At 43.3% G+C, this 15,314-nt stretch overlaps 1 protein-coding gene across 1 annotated transcript in view; it reads left to right on the top strand.

Annotated features, from left to right (window-relative positions):
• The first annotated feature begins 5,537 nt into the window (after positions 1-5,537).
• Positions 5,538-15,314, top strand: part of KCNU1 (potassium calcium-activated channel subfamily U member 1) — a 92,160-nt gene continuing 82,383 nt past the window's right edge. The window contains exons 1-6 of the mRNA XM_048513086.1: positions 5,538-5,714; positions 7,481-7,567; positions 10,448-10,552; positions 11,388-11,449; positions 13,844-13,934; positions 14,597-14,708. Of these exons, the coding sequence (XP_048369043.1) occupies positions 5,538-5,714; positions 7,481-7,567; positions 10,448-10,552; positions 11,388-11,449; positions 13,844-13,934; positions 14,597-14,708 (634 nt within the window). The remainder of the gene's footprint in view (positions 5,715-7,480; positions 7,568-10,447; positions 10,553-11,387; positions 11,450-13,843; positions 13,935-14,596; positions 14,709-15,314) is intronic.

The raw sequence follows: 15,314 nt of genomic DNA, 5'->3' as shown, positions 1-15,314 counted from the left end.
CAGTTCTCCAGATTAAAATCCAACACTCTTAACCTCTACACCAGACTGGCTCACCTTTTCTGGTATCTGCTTCCTTACACATATTATTTTCTCTTTCTGTTACTAGACATGCTAATAACTTCAAAAAGAATGTGTTCCTCTGAAGATGATCATATTGTTTTCAACAGCTTGTGGTCATTCATGTGTTGAACCCCAGATGGAATCCTCTCTCTTTTGTTGTTTGTTAATCAGGCATCGAGACAAGCAGCTTTGCACCCCTAGTGGCACAGTTTCCTTTCCTTCTGCTTTTGCACCTGTGCAGTCGGTGAGATCAGTTTTGCCCTTGGGTCATGGTTGTGTGAGCTAACTAAAGGATACATGTGGGGGTGAAAAACTATGAGTTCAGTGGGTCTGCATGACCATTCACTCTTCCTTACGGATCAGCAGCCATTAATGTTGATGTATGTCAGACAAACTCAGATGAACACCCAACTGTTACTCTAGAACCGTATAATCCAGAGACTTGAGAAGACGCTCAATCACTACAGCACACTGGCCAAACTGGCTCCAGATAAGAGACTAAAGCCATTTATTTACATGTGATCAACACCGAAGTGAGCCTACATTCCCTTTGGATCAGATTTCCAGTTGAACACACGTTTTCCCCATCCCGAACACACTGCAACGCAGATCAGAGAAGCCCCGCGGTTTGTAAAAGCAGGCAAAGTGTGACTTATCCCCTGCCTGTGCAGGTAAAGCAAAGCAGAAGCAGTGTCCATTTTTCCTGCTTCAAGTTTTCTGCTCCTCCCTGCCTTCGGCTGTCCATGCAGGAGCAGTTTTGGTCACTCCTCAGCGGGCATTTCCAGAAAGATCAATGGAGCTTCTTCTTGTTTCTTTTACCTGTTAGATAGTAGGGTCGCCAACTCTGGATTGGAAAATTCTTGGAGATTTGGAGGTGGAGTTTAAGGAGGGTGTGGCTTGGATTGGTGAAGGACCTCAGCAAAGATGTAAAGCCATAGAGTCCATTCCCCAAATCAGTCATTTACTCCAGGGGAGCTGATTGTTGTAATCTGGAAATCAGTTGCCATTCTAGGAGAACCCCATCCCATCCAACACACCCCACGTGGAGACTGACAACCCCACATAGTGTTCAGTGGGGATTAGACAGATTCATGGAAGAAAGGTCCATCAGTGGCCACCAAGTGTGGTGACGAAAGTGAACCTCCACATTCAAGGGCAGCAAATCTATTAACACCTGTATTAGTAGACAACATCTGGAGAGGATCTCAACCACTATGCCCCACTTGCTGGCCCTTCAAGGCAACTGGTTGTCTCTTTTATGAAACAGTTTGCTGGACCACTGCTCTGATCCAGCAGTGAATAAGTCAACCACCTCTTTCCCTACACAGTTATTTTCCTTTTTTCTATACTATTTCTTTTGCGGTACTGTTCTGCCGTGTAACTGGCTGGGTTCTGCTGATAAATATGGGTGGAGGGGAGGGTTTCTATTAAAAAGGTTTATGGTGCCATCTAGTGGTCCTTTCTATGTATGGCAGCAGCTCAGCTTCACACCAAAGGAGCAGCGAAGTGTTGCTGCAACCCGCAAGTGAGAAGTAGGCACATTTTTGTATTGGCATAAAAAGACAGAAAGTTGTGAAAACTACTGAGTGTGGTGTATTAGATCTGCCAAGCTCAGAACATGAATGGATAAAACGACAACTTGTATGGCTTTGAAGAAGGCCCTAACCTTCCATTGCGTGCCTGTTTACCAGGTTCCACCTCTGCCTTCTGGTACCTGGCCATTCTAAATCGCTGTGCAGATTTTGCCTTTTCTGTCTATATTGAGGATGTATTTTTTTTCTTTTAAAAATAGGATGCATTCACTTTCCTTCCGTTGTTTCATTAAACTGACCATAAGAAGAACCTGTCTGCTTCTGCAATCCAGCGTCCAAGTTAGGGATGCCAAAAGCTTGAAGATTTAATAGAGACTAGATTGGTTGTCATGTGCCAGGTGGTTCGTGCCATGAAAAACTTAACCAGCCCATTCCCACTCATCAAGCCACTGTAAAAGGGGGGCAGGAAATGGTCTCCCCAGGTTGCTGGCAACTTTACAGGGTACTGCTGTAGAAACAGCCACCTTCAGTTAGACTATCCAGCTCTTCAGCAGCCATCTTCAGAGAAAGCAAGGGTCTAAATACAAGTTGTGGGAGACATCAATGGGGAGGCTCACACTTGGCAGGGGGGCAGCCATTGATATAGGTGAGAAATTGATTCCGGATGGACAAAAGGAAATATTTCTGCACTCAATGAATAATTAAACTGTGGAATTCACGGCTAGTAGAGGCAGTGGTAGCTACGAACATAAGTGGTTTTTAAAAGGAATTAGATTCAAGGATACATCCATCGGTGGCTACTAGCTATGGCTATTGGATGGCGCTTCCTCATGCATGAACACATGAATCCACCTTATACTGAATCAAGCCCTTTGTCCATCAAAGTTGGTCTTGTCTGTTCAGAGTGACAGCAGCTCTTCATGGTTTCCACTCTAGGTTTTTCACCCCACCCCTCTACCTGATCCTTAACTGGAGATATCAGGGATTGAACCTGGGATTTTCTGCATGCTAGGCAGATGCTCTGCCACAAGCAACAACCTGGAAACAAAGTGTCCTGTCTCTTTATTAAAGGCTTAAGAAGTGGGAATGGGCAGGTGGGGTTTTTCAAGGTGTGGAGGTAAATAACACCACCTGGTAATTATATCCTAGTAAGCCTTTGTTAAACAGACAGGACACTTTTTCTCCAGGTTGCTGGCAACCCTAAGGAGAAGGCTTTGACCAAGATTGTTTGTACTACACAGCGATAAATTACTGCCTCTAGAGTAACCCTGAAAGACAGCCCTGTTTTTGTACACACACAATCCAAACCCAGGGTCTTGCTTCGACATATACATAACACTTGAGTGTTACGATCTCTCCAAAGGAGAGCTGGTTATAGTGGTACCGGATACACTCAAAGGCATGCATTGACATAAGCAGAAATCATCATTTTGCCCAGTGATAAAATGTCTGCCATAGGCATGGCATCTTTCTGCCATTTACATTCCATGCCTGGCATATCCATTGCCACTGGATCCATTGCCACTGGCTTTCAAATGGGGGTAAGGACGGACATGAGATGAACTGAAAGACCACACTGCCAGTGAGCTGTTTTGCTCCTTGGTTTTCCTGGACAGGGGTCCCCTTTTCAGATAAAATCACTGCTTTCCTACTCTGCTGTTCTGATTGCATGAAGAGGAACCTGATTGCATTATCCATCTGTCAGCTTCATAAAAGATGTTTAAAACTCTTGAGGAGTCCTAGAGGTTTGGATACAATTTTATTTCAGTGGGAAAAGAACTGTTCAGCTAACTAGCCACATCTGATCCCAGCAGGTGTACAAGAGGGCAGCTAGACCTGACAGGAGAAAGTGGCAAGGGGTGTTGTAATTTTTCGAGCCATCTTTTTGTTGTCTGTTAATCTTTCCACAACCCTATGATATTAGACAATGTGAACAACCACTGAAGACAATGTGAACAACCACAAATGGGTTCATATTTCCAAGCAGAGACTCTCAAAGGGTGACGCCTGCCACCAGAAAGAGGAGAAATCTCTCTTTAAAAAAAAAGGGGGGGGGAGAAGTGGAGGAATCAAAGATTATGAGTAAAAAAAGAAGAGGAATTTGGATTTACACCCCCCTTTCTCTCCTGTAAGAAGCCTCAAAGGGGCTTACAATCTCCTTTCCCTTCCCCCCACAACAAACACCCTGTGAGGTGAGTGGGGCTGAGAGAGCTCCAAAGAACTGTGACTAGCCCAAGGTCACCCAACTGGCGTGTGTTGGAATGCACAAGCTAATCTTATTCACCAGATAAACCTCCACATCTCAAGTGGCAAAGTGGGGAATTAAACCCAGTCCTCCAGATTAGAGTGCACTTGCTCTTAACCACTCCACCATGCTGGCTCTCAAAAAGAAAATTTCAGGGAAAAAATTCTTTGCCACCAGAGGGAGAGATAGCTTGCTGTATGAACCAAACAAGATAGCAGTTACACAAAAGACAAACACTTAATTTGTGGTATAAAAATGGCCACTGCCATGAATTTATTGGCTTCACAGAATAGCGAGCGTAAGGCGCAGCATGGGGTCTGATCCTTGTGTTGGACAGCCCGGAAGACTGTCCCCCAACCCCAGGATTCCTCAAATCCGCCTGTTTGAGGACATGAAACACTAACAGATACCTGGCAGCAATGAGGGGGAAATATCAGATGGGTGGTGGACCGCTGCCTGAAAATTTCCCCCATTTACTGTGGGGCGCAAGCCAGCTCAGCCCATGCCTGGCCGTTAAGAGCCCTGGCTTGCTCCACCCCAAACCTTATAAGGAGGTTCCCCAAATGGTTAGCAGGCAGCTAACCTGGCCAAGGATCAGTCCCCCATGCGCAAACTGCAAACAACACAATTTAACAACTAGAAAAAAACCTAACAGAGAAATACAGGGAGGGTGGGTAGGTCGAACAGACAGCAGCCAAGCAAATATGGCCTACACGTGGCCCACCCTGGCTTTTAAAGGTGGTGGGAGTGACAGGGTCTAGTGTCAGGAATACATGGCGCCCTGTAGCCAATGGGCTGTAGCCGTCTGGCACTCATGGAGGCTGATCAGTCTGAAAGCTGATCAATAAAGGCCTGGCGGAAGAGGGGAAGGAAGGCAATGCGGCGCCCTTCCCCTGGCGGCAATGGCGGCCCAGGTAAGTCTGGTCCGCTTCTTTCCCATAACAACACTAGTTGCACAGCTTAAATGTGGGCGTGGTGGGGAGCATCTGCTTTGCTTACAGAAGATCACAGTTTCAATCCCCAGTAGCAGGTTAGATAAAAGATGACTGCCTGAGATTTTGGAGAGGTGGTGCCTTACAGAGTAGGTCAGAAGCCTATATATAGCAGGAGATACACAAGAGGAGAGGTGTAAGAAGAGGAAGCAGACAGCGGAAACAGCAGGGGCTGGCAACAGAAACTGGAGGGGGGGCAGCGAAGCAGGAAGGGTACGAATTGCTTACAGGCCAGGAGGATGGGGCAAGCAGAAAGAAACAAATGTGGGAACTGGATCAGAAAGTGGAAGGCAAATCAGAGAGGAGCAGCAGGACCGAGGGTTGCCAACCTCCTAGATATCTCCCCAACTTACAACTGATCTCCAAATTACAATAACTGCTTTGGAGGGTGGATTCTAGTGTGTTGTACCCCGTCCTTCCCCAAACCACATCCCCTCCAGGCTCTACTCCACATCTTCAGGAACTTCCCAATCTGAAGTTGGTAACCCCAAGCAGGAACTATGGGGAAGGGAAGCAAGAGAGAGCTCTTCCAATCTTTCCGCTCTTCCACTCGAAGACTTACAGCACCGTTTGCTTGTTGGCAGTGGCCATGCATCACAAAAGTTCTACAAAGGAGGAAAGAATCTCCTGGAATTCTAGTATTTTCTAGAATGTCCGAAGAGGGCAGTTGGACAGCTGAAGTATAGGCGTAAATGGCAGGCCAGAAACATGACTGTCCATAAACATTATGAGTCTAAAGAGACGGAACAGCACTGCAATGAATATTTTCAGTCGGCTTTTATAGGTTCTTGCTTGTCCATTTTCCTAGGAGGCATCCTCATGATCTTAATGTACAGGACAGGGAAATTCTTCTTGAAGTTCCTAGGTGAAAAACTTGGAATTCAGGTAAAAACACTACTAGAAGAAAGGTTCATAGGCAAACATCAAAGGTGCATGGAGACATCAAAGTAAAAGGCTCGTGGAGATTTACCCCCCCATCTAAAGGGGGGCAAATCCATCAATGGGAGCAGCACACAGCCGCTCTGGTGGATTTACCTTCTCTGAGGCACTTACCCGAGTGGAGGGGCGAGATCACTGGCGTGAGGCCGGTGCCACTATCCCCAGTAGTGGGATGGAGTGGCATACTGCTAATTGGGACATGGGGTATCAGATGTCCCTGGGTGCACACCATTTCATCATGTGAGGGGGCACCGGGTGCCCCCCACATGAAATGGTGTTCTCCCAAGCCACTGCTGAGCCCCGCCCCCTCCTGGCCTCCATGCAGGCCGGCTCTTACCCTTCCCAGGCCCTGCTGTCACAGGGCTCGGATGGGCGCTGTGGCGGTGGGCCCAGGCAGGCGCCGCAGCACAGGCTGACCCAGGAGCCGGTCTGCCACTGTGGCAGTCATCCGAGCCCTGCCTCCCCCAAGTCTCCCTGCTGGCTCCGGTAAGTGGGAGCCAGATGGGGGGGCCATGGGGAGGTGGTCATGCCCTGGGCGCAATTTAGCCCCCGGTATGGCACTGGTGGGATGCAGTGCAGGATGCCGCAGCAGAGTCCCTGCCCCATTTCCTCTGCCACTGATTCAGCTGCGGCAGTCCAGGGGCATGGCTGGAGGAGGAGCTTACTTTAGTCAGTTCCCTCCTGGCCATTCACCATCTTACGTTGTTGGTAAAGGCAGGATATGTCTGTATAGCCTCACAGAGGCGCCTCGGCAGCAGAGAGGCTTTTTCTCTTTGCCAGGCTCCCCGTGCTGCAGGGAAGCCTCTTTGGAAGGGGTGCGTGGCAGCACAGCCATGGCAGCAGGTTTGGCCATTTGGCCATTTGGATGGGACTGTCCAGTAGTAAATTACAACTAAAACAGTGAAACTGATTTGTAAAGCTGTATGCCTTTTTAAAAAAGGAAGGCAGCAGATAGTTGCAGAAGCTTTGAGAAAGCAATATATCATATTTGTGCCAACACACCCATCTGAATTTGCTTTAGTACAGCTGAACAGCTTGGCAAATGATTGGCTCCCTTATATATAATTGACTGGACTGCAGGTCGTGAACTGAACCAGCTGGTAATCAAGCATAAATGTTGAGGAAGCCCTTTCCACATTGCATTATATAAATGGTCGCTCTGAGCACATGAATAGCACTGAAGAGGGCAATCACTCTGTGAGAAGACATTATGAGTTTACTTTGATAAGGCTGGCATATGTTTTGTGAGGACTAGCACGGTCTTAGCTCCTGAGTTAGGTTGTGCCATATTATGTTGCTCTCAAACTAAGGTGTGCTGCCACCTATGGAATAGGATTTTATTTTATTCGGTGAGAGAAAATCCACACCGCACTCACTGGTATGTGAAGCTCTGCAAGGTGTGATTCTTCAATATTGTTTAACATCTACATCTAGATTGATCTTGAGTTTCAGGCTTGGGTGTTACCAATATGCTGATGACGCTCAGCTATATCTGTTGTTGGACTATCATTCTGACTCCACTCCATATGTTTTGGACAGTTGTTTGGAGGTCATGGTAAAACGGTTGAAACAGAGCCGATTGAAGCTAAATCCAGCTAAGATGGAAGTCCTGTGATTGGGTTGTGCGGGGGGGGGGGGGGGGGAAGAGAGATTGGGGTTACCAATTGCTGACTCTTGATGGTGTACAATTAATACCTGTATTGTCTATCAAGAGTCTTGGTGCAACTCTTGATGTCTGCTTGACAATGGAGGCTAAAGGCCCACAAATAGCTCACCTGGCTTTTTACCATCTTTGTCAGGTGAGACTATTGGCCCCCTATCTGCCTGAAACTGTTCTAGCCACAGTGATCCATGCAACGGTCACCTCTAGACTGGATTACTGCAACTCGCTTTATACAGGGCTATCATTGGGCTTGATCTAGAAGCTCCAGCTAGTGCAAAATGCATGGGTCCATATTCAACTGATGCTCCGCCAGCTGCATGGGCTCCAAATGGAGTACCAAATCAAGTTCAAGGTTTTGATGCTTACCTTCAAAGTCCTAAATGGCCTGGTGTATGAACTATATAAGTTAATGAAAAAATATAATAGGCCAAAATGTTAAGTTTACACCTGAAATGTTTTTGATAAATATGTTTTAGATTCCCTGTTGAGCAAGAAAAGTGAAAAATTAGCAGAATTAGCAGTATATATGATCACAGCTGTGAGAATTTTGCTAGCATCAAAATGGAAGTCTGTGCAGAGTCTGACTATAAAATAATGGTTACAAAAACCGGTTGAATATATGACTGTAAACAAATTATCAGTGCTTATCAAATACCAAGGTTTAGAAAAATTTAGAAAATTGGGATTTACTAGTGAAATTTCTTAAGGAGGTAAAGGAGTATAAATATCTGTTGCAATGTATTCAATACTAGTAAAAATGATTAAAAAGACGTATTTGTTATTATCTTTTTTCTTGTTGCTTAATAGAAATTGATATTGAATTCAATATGAGGTATATAAACTTTCTTTCTCCTGTTGTTCAGTTCTGTTAAGAGGATTTATTAAAGTTTAGGTGTAAATGTAATATAAAATATTGGTTGGTAGAACAGGTGGAGATATTTCTAGGGGGAAGCTTTTTAATAATAAAAGAATAAAGGTGATTTGTAGTGATGAATTTATGTATTGTAAGAAGTCATTTTTGGTTGGTTAATGTTTTTGTATTGCATCGTAATGCAATGTTGACGAGATTCAGGCCCTGCTGGGTTTATTACAGTTCTGCAGGGCCTGTAAAGACAGAGCTGTTCTTCCAGACTTATGGTTGAGGCAGCTACAGTGTTACCTCATGCAAACAGTCTCCATCTTCTTTTCCATCTTCCATCTGGATTATCCGTTGATACCATCTTCTTTCCCTCCTTTTTTTTGAACATTATTGCCTTGGTGAAATTTCAATTATTGTTTGCTGGAATGTTTAAAATGCCATCTTTGGATATACATTTGATTTTAATGTATGGTTTTATTATATCTAACTATATAATTTTTAAAATGTATAGTGATATGTATTGTATATGCTTTGATGGCAGAAGCTGCCTTGAGCCTGAGGAGAAGGGCGGCATACAAGTATAATTAGTCAAATCAGTCAAATTAATTTGAATTATGGAGCCTACCCATCACTCCAAACCTCAAAATGAGTGGGATTAGGAATCCCATCACTAAAATCCTTTAAAAAGCTGTCCATTAAATGACCTATCAGCATGCATTTATTTATAAATGAATGACACGTACAAATGAATGACACATACACATATTCCTCCAAGTTCCATCTGTTACCTTTGATGGTGTAATAGAAATGAATGGGAATAACAGTGGATGAACAAACACCATTTGTTTCCCCGTTCCTACACATGAACTCTGCTGGGTGACCTTGGGCTAGTCACAGTTCTTTGGAACTCTCTCAGCCCCACCTACCTCACAAGGCATCTATTGGGGGAAGAGCAGGGGTCCCCAAACTACGGCCCGGGGGCCAAATGTGGCCCCCTGAAGGCATTTATCCGGCCCGCCAGGCATGGCAGCGATTGCTCCATTCATGTGCAGTGGGGGCTCGAGGGAGAGGAGGAACTGGCCCCAATGGCCGTTGATTGCAGTTACATGATGGCACCCCCAAATCTCCATGCATTTTCTGACCCAGAGTTGGAAACCTTACATGTGGCAACGCCTGCTCCGCCCTTCCCTCTCGGCTACTCCATGTGTTGCTCTCAGGCTTTCTGTTCCATCTCACTCCCATTGGCAAAGGGGGCTGGCAGTGACACATGTTGTGCTCCAGAGTTTCTTCCTAGGTTCCTCTACCCTCACTCTTTGCTTCAACATTGATGAACAAGACAAATTCTAACAGACATCTCTAAGCCTTGAACATTCTCTCCATTTCTCACCACTTATAGAAATGGGGCGCAAATAACTATAACATGACAGATAAGAAGCTAGTCCTGACTATGGTCCAAAAGAAGGTTTGCATCAAGGAAGGGCATGCAGTGGCGTGATGCCCCAGGCGGAGCAGCGGCAGAGGCGAGGCCAGACCATTGAGGGGGCATGGCAGGGGCATGGCAGGGCATTCTGGAGGCATTCTGGGGCAGGGTGGGTGATGTTGCGGCAGAGGCACAGGGCGTGTGTGCACCCTGGGCGTAGTTTCCCCTTGCTCCACCTCTGATGGCATAGTAATGATTCACAGCCCATGACCAGTAAAAAATGCCCCCCTTCCCAAGTAGAGGCTCATCTACTGCCATTGGCAATGGAAGATCACCCTAGAAGGCATTCTGGAGGGTCAATAGCATGAAAAGGAGTGGCTTGGATTAAGTTTAAGGAAACATGGAAGAGTTTGGAGTTTGGATTTATACCCCACTTTTCTCAACCACAAGGAATCTCAAAGCAGGCTACTAATTCCTTCCCTCCCTCTCCCCACAATACCCCTTGTGAGGTAGGTGGGATTGAGAGAGTTCTGAAAGAACTGTGATTAGCCCAAGGTCATGGACTGGTTTTATGGGGAGGAGTGGGGGAAACAAACCTGGTGCACAAGATGAGAGTCTGCTGCTCGTGTGGAGGAGTGGGGAATCAAATCCAGTTGTCTTACTGGGCTTTGACCATTCAAGGTATTTAGAAATATATCCTATGACACTTTTCAAGTATTCTTTTCTCTTGCCTTAAGCGGACAGCTTCCCCAGCACCTTCTATGTATATTTCGTGGAAGAGGCGCTTTCAAGACACAATACAGATGATGCTTTCTGCACAGACCTCTGTGGGACGTGTGCTGGTGAGTAGTGTGATGGGGAGGTCTCTGTTCATTGTTCTTCATTCAGGCTACTTACATCCTACCCTTCTTAGGTCAGAGCTGTGAAAAAACAGAATCTACCAATTGCAAAGAAGTGTGTAACAATTAATTTACAAAGAAGATACAGCACTCAGCAAAGGTTTGCAACCGATAACATTCTTCCACTGCTGCAGTCCTAACTGAATGTTGTACCTGAAAAACAGAAACAAAAAGGAACAAAAAGGAAGACATTAAGAAAGTGGATTTGTAATGCTATATGACTTTTTTAAAAAATGAAGGCAGCAGACAGTGAGGGAACCTTTGAGAAAGCAATATATTATATTTGTGCAAATGCGCCCATCTGAATTTGCTTGGATGCAGCTGAAAGAGTCCAAAATATGGACTCTAATCAAGTGGACTGTAGATCATGAGCATACGTATAGCATTGAAGAGGGCAATCACTCTGTGAGAAGACATTATGAGGTTACTTTGTTAAGATTAGCACATAATTTGTGAGGGCCATCATGGTCTGAGCTCCTGAGTTAGGCCTTGCCATCCCATAATTGGCAAAAAGAATAGTCAGTGATGACTTAAAGAAAATCTCTTGGATTGTGTGGAACTATTGCTCTAAGGAAGGTCAGCATGTCACAACAGAAAGCCATTTCAATTCAAGTTGCCTCCAAGTGAAAACCTAAATGTGTGCCACTGCTCTTTATTCAAGATAACTTTTAAGGCAATAGTAAAGGGCATTTTTGCAGTGTCAGAAAAGCAAAGGTTTTGAACTCCAGAACCAGTAGGAGTATCTGATACCAATTGCCACTGTGAATTTCTGTTTTAGGTAATACTGGTTTTCCTGTTTAGTATTGGATCACTCATCATTTATTTTATCAACTGTTACAGGTAATTAAAACATAGATGTTTCTCCCAAAGGTTTTATTCATTTCTTCTTGCTTGCTTTAAAAAATACAGTTCGTGAAACTAGACCTGTGTCATTTGTCAAATTACAATAAATGTAGCTGATTACTATGGAGTTCAACTAACATAGTTTTTCAGAATTTTAAAAATGCAAGTCATTTTATCATAATTGCTGCTATTCCATATTCAAAATGTATGTGAATAAGAATCAAGGGGCTGTTTCCTATGATCTTAATTGTATGGTTACTAGAATGTTTGAATTATACCCCTGAGGGAGGAAAATTTCAGGATCAATTAGGCATTGAGTTTCAATTCCAAACTGTCAGACAAAATGGGGACTGTCTATCCATCTTTGTCTATGGTTCTCTGTTCCAAGCATGGAATTTTAATAATTCCTTTAGCAATTTTGCAATAACTTACAGGAAAAGTCCTCCAGAACTCTGAGGGGGAAAATCCTTTTTATTAAAAAATATTTTATACCACACAATGATTTAGATCAAGAACAGCATTCCCATGGGCACTGGTGTTTCTGCCCATGGAACACAATTTTCCCACGTGCCCTGCCATTCCAAAAGCAGAAGTCTTTGGGCCTCCAGAAAACAATTCTGGATCCAAGTCAATGCAGGTAATATTTGCAATAATCAACTATCATGCTTAATACTCTGGGAAATATTATGTCATCAACCAGGCATGTGTATCCTCCTAACCTTAGCATTAATTAGTTGACACACTGAGCAAGCAACTGCTGCATTTGTGTGATATGTACTGTTGTAGCTTATCACAGAGGTTTATCGCCGCCACCACCAAATAGCAAAATGGTTGAAAATAGCAACATTATTTTTAAAGACACCAATCAAAATTACTCTGACAATTTCATTCTGTCATGCTGCGCTTGTCAACAGTGTCAGGGGGGAAATGTGGAAACTGCCAAGGGTGTCAAATGACATTCAGAATTCAGTTTGCCAGTGTGGTGGGAGCACAGCTTTGCTCTAATACTGCCAGTGCTTATTAGGGCAGGATAGAAATCAAATCATATAAATAATAAAATGTCTTCTGTTAGTTTTGCACCAGCCTGAACTAAGACTTTTTAAAATGTGTTCAAAACCTCAATTTTTAAGAGGATGATTTGTGAAAAATATCCTCTTAATATCCTTTCAATGTTGTTTAAACTAGGGAGCCCAGAGTCTCCCGTGAAGGTGGATTTAAAAGGAGAACCTGGGCTCTTTAGTTTCACAACATTAATAGTGATGCTGTTTCAGGGTGGATTTCACTCCCTTCAAAAATAACATCACTTTCAAGGTTGTTTAAACTAGGGAGCCCTGGGTGTGTTCAGATTTGTGTGTTGGGGCATGTTCTATAATGTGATGGTAATTTTGAGATGGCCTGGTGCAAAAAATGTTGTTTGGTTGTGTTGGGGGAGGGTGGCCGCCCATATGGGGTGGGGGGGCGCAAAACTCAGATTTTGTCCCGGGCTCCATTTTCCCTAGCTACACCTCTGACTAAACTATATGTTTAATGTGTTTAATGTTTATTACATTATGAATGTTTTTAATGTTTGTTAAACTATGAATTTTTATTGTTTTTCAGGTCCTTGTTTTCAGGTTATTGTTTCTCAGGTTCAGGTCACCCCATCAAACCAGAACCTGAAAAACAATAAAAATTGTTTGCCTTCCAGTCTCAATCAGCTCGTGCTTATCCCAGGATGATGGGGTTTTCAAAGCACAGGTGGTTTGGCATTGCCTTTCCAAGCATAGCAACCCAACTTCCCTGGTGATATCCTATCTAAGTACAAGTCTGATTATCTGCAAGTTTTATCATGTTTTAACAAACCACAATTTTATGTCTGTAGTAAGCTACAGCACCATTTTTAAATCAAAATGATACAAATGATTATTTAAAAATGCAGCCAAGTTAATTTTATTATTTATTTATTTAGAACAGTTATATCCCACCTTTCAGTCCAATCAGGGCCATCAACAGTCCAAAACAAAGTGGTATAAAAGGGTGAAGGTAGTATGAAAAGGTAAAAATGTGCAAACACTGGGTCAATACTGACCCATGATATCATGATGGCTACTAGGCAGACTATGTTTATGGGGTGGTTTGGCATTGCCTTCCCCAGTTGTTACATTTCACCCCCAGCAAGCTGGGTATTCATTTTATTGATCTTGTAACAATTGGAGGCTGAGTCAACCTTGAGTCAGCTACCTGAAACTGACTTCCATTGGGATCAAACTCAGGTCATGAGCAGTTTTGACTGCGGTACTGCAGCTTACCACTCAGTCTGCACCATAAAACACACCATTAAAAGATGAAATGATTTCACATAGAAATGTCTTATTACAAATAGATCCATTTTCCTTCTTCCTTTCCTTACAGTGCCATACAGTTCTGCCTTTCCTTCCAAGATGGGTTGATTAATATTGACCTCTTCTTCAATGTATTCTTCCTCTTTTATTTTGGATTGCGGGTAAGAGATTGCAGGTATTCCCCCCCCCCAATGACTGAGGAGGTTGCTCTGGCGGGGAGAAAAATTAGAGCAGGATTCCAATTTGGAAAGGAGATATAAGGATTTCTGCGAGCATTCTTAGGTTGGCTTTTGAAATGGAGGGTTTGCTCCCATTAGGCAAAAAAACAATGCCAGACAGTTAGAGAAAGATGATCAATTGGAATCCTATGCACAAACCTTCCTTTCCCCCTTCCAATAGTGGGGAGACTCAAGCATAAAATATGTCTGTGAGTGGTGGGATTCAAATAATTTAACAACCGGTTCTGGTGGTGGGAGTCAAATAATTTAACAACTGGTTGTTTACAAGCACCATTTTAACAACTGGTTCTGCCAAAGTGGTACGAATCTGCTGAATCCCACCACTGTCTGTGACTACACTGTTTTTAAACCTTGAAGTGAATCTGGTAGATCACAGCTTTTCACAGATAATCCTTGCTTTGTGAAGTGGAAGGAATAGATAAATGATAACTTTTTTCGTTTCTACAACAACAGCAATGTTTTGTTATTTCCTCATTTACCATTTCTTAAGTGCAGTGGTGTAATTGCTGAGGGTGGAAAGGTAGAAAGCTTCTAGTAAGTCAGATATGGCTGTTATCTAATCAGATTTGGGGTTGTTTCTCTAGTTCTTGGCAGCAAGTGACAAGTTGAAGTTTTGGGTTGAGCTCAATTCCATCGTGGACTTCTTTACTATCACTCCGGTCTGTGTTTCCTTTTACTTGGAAAAGAATTGGCTTGGTGAGTATGCAGGGTACATTTATGGTTTGCCTAAGGTTACTCAGACTTATTATAAATCAGAATATTTCTCCCACATTGGATAGGTGTTGCCAAGTTGTCAAGTACTAGTCATCAAATACTCAAAGGTAGCTTTGAATTGTCAAGAAGACTGTGATACATTATTTTATTTATTTGTTTGTTTGTTTGTTTATTTATTTATTTATTTATGGGTTTTATATACCGCCCAACCCCTGGAGGGCTCTGGGTGGTGCACAGCACAATTTCCTCTTACAACCCATACAAACAAACCCCATTAAATTAGAATTAAAACATAATTTAAACTCATTATAGCAAGTCCTATCGTCTACTGCCAACAGAAACAACTACTTCTCCTCTAATTGACTGCATGTCAAATACTTATTACTTTCAAATACTTCATTTTATTTCTAGAAATCAAAAGAAGGATACTTTCCTTAAACAAGGAATTTTACCATATTTCTAAAACATGTTTTTAAAACAGCCCAACAGGGAGAATTATCCCGTTTTCTACCTTCGCTAACCAGCCACATAGGAAACAACAGGACTTCATGATTTTTGGACCTAATGGAATTTCTAACAGAAAAGCAG

This window comes from Sphaerodactylus townsendi, linkage group LG12 (assembly GCF_021028975.2).
Source record: "Sphaerodactylus townsendi isolate TG3544 linkage group LG12, MPM_Stown_v2.3, whole genome shotgun sequence".
In the NCBI taxonomy this organism is placed as follows: Eukaryota; Metazoa; Chordata; class Lepidosauria; order Squamata; family Sphaerodactylidae; genus Sphaerodactylus; species Sphaerodactylus townsendi.
Note: the sequence above shows the minus strand (reverse complement) of the source record. Positions and strands in the feature narration are given on the sequence as shown.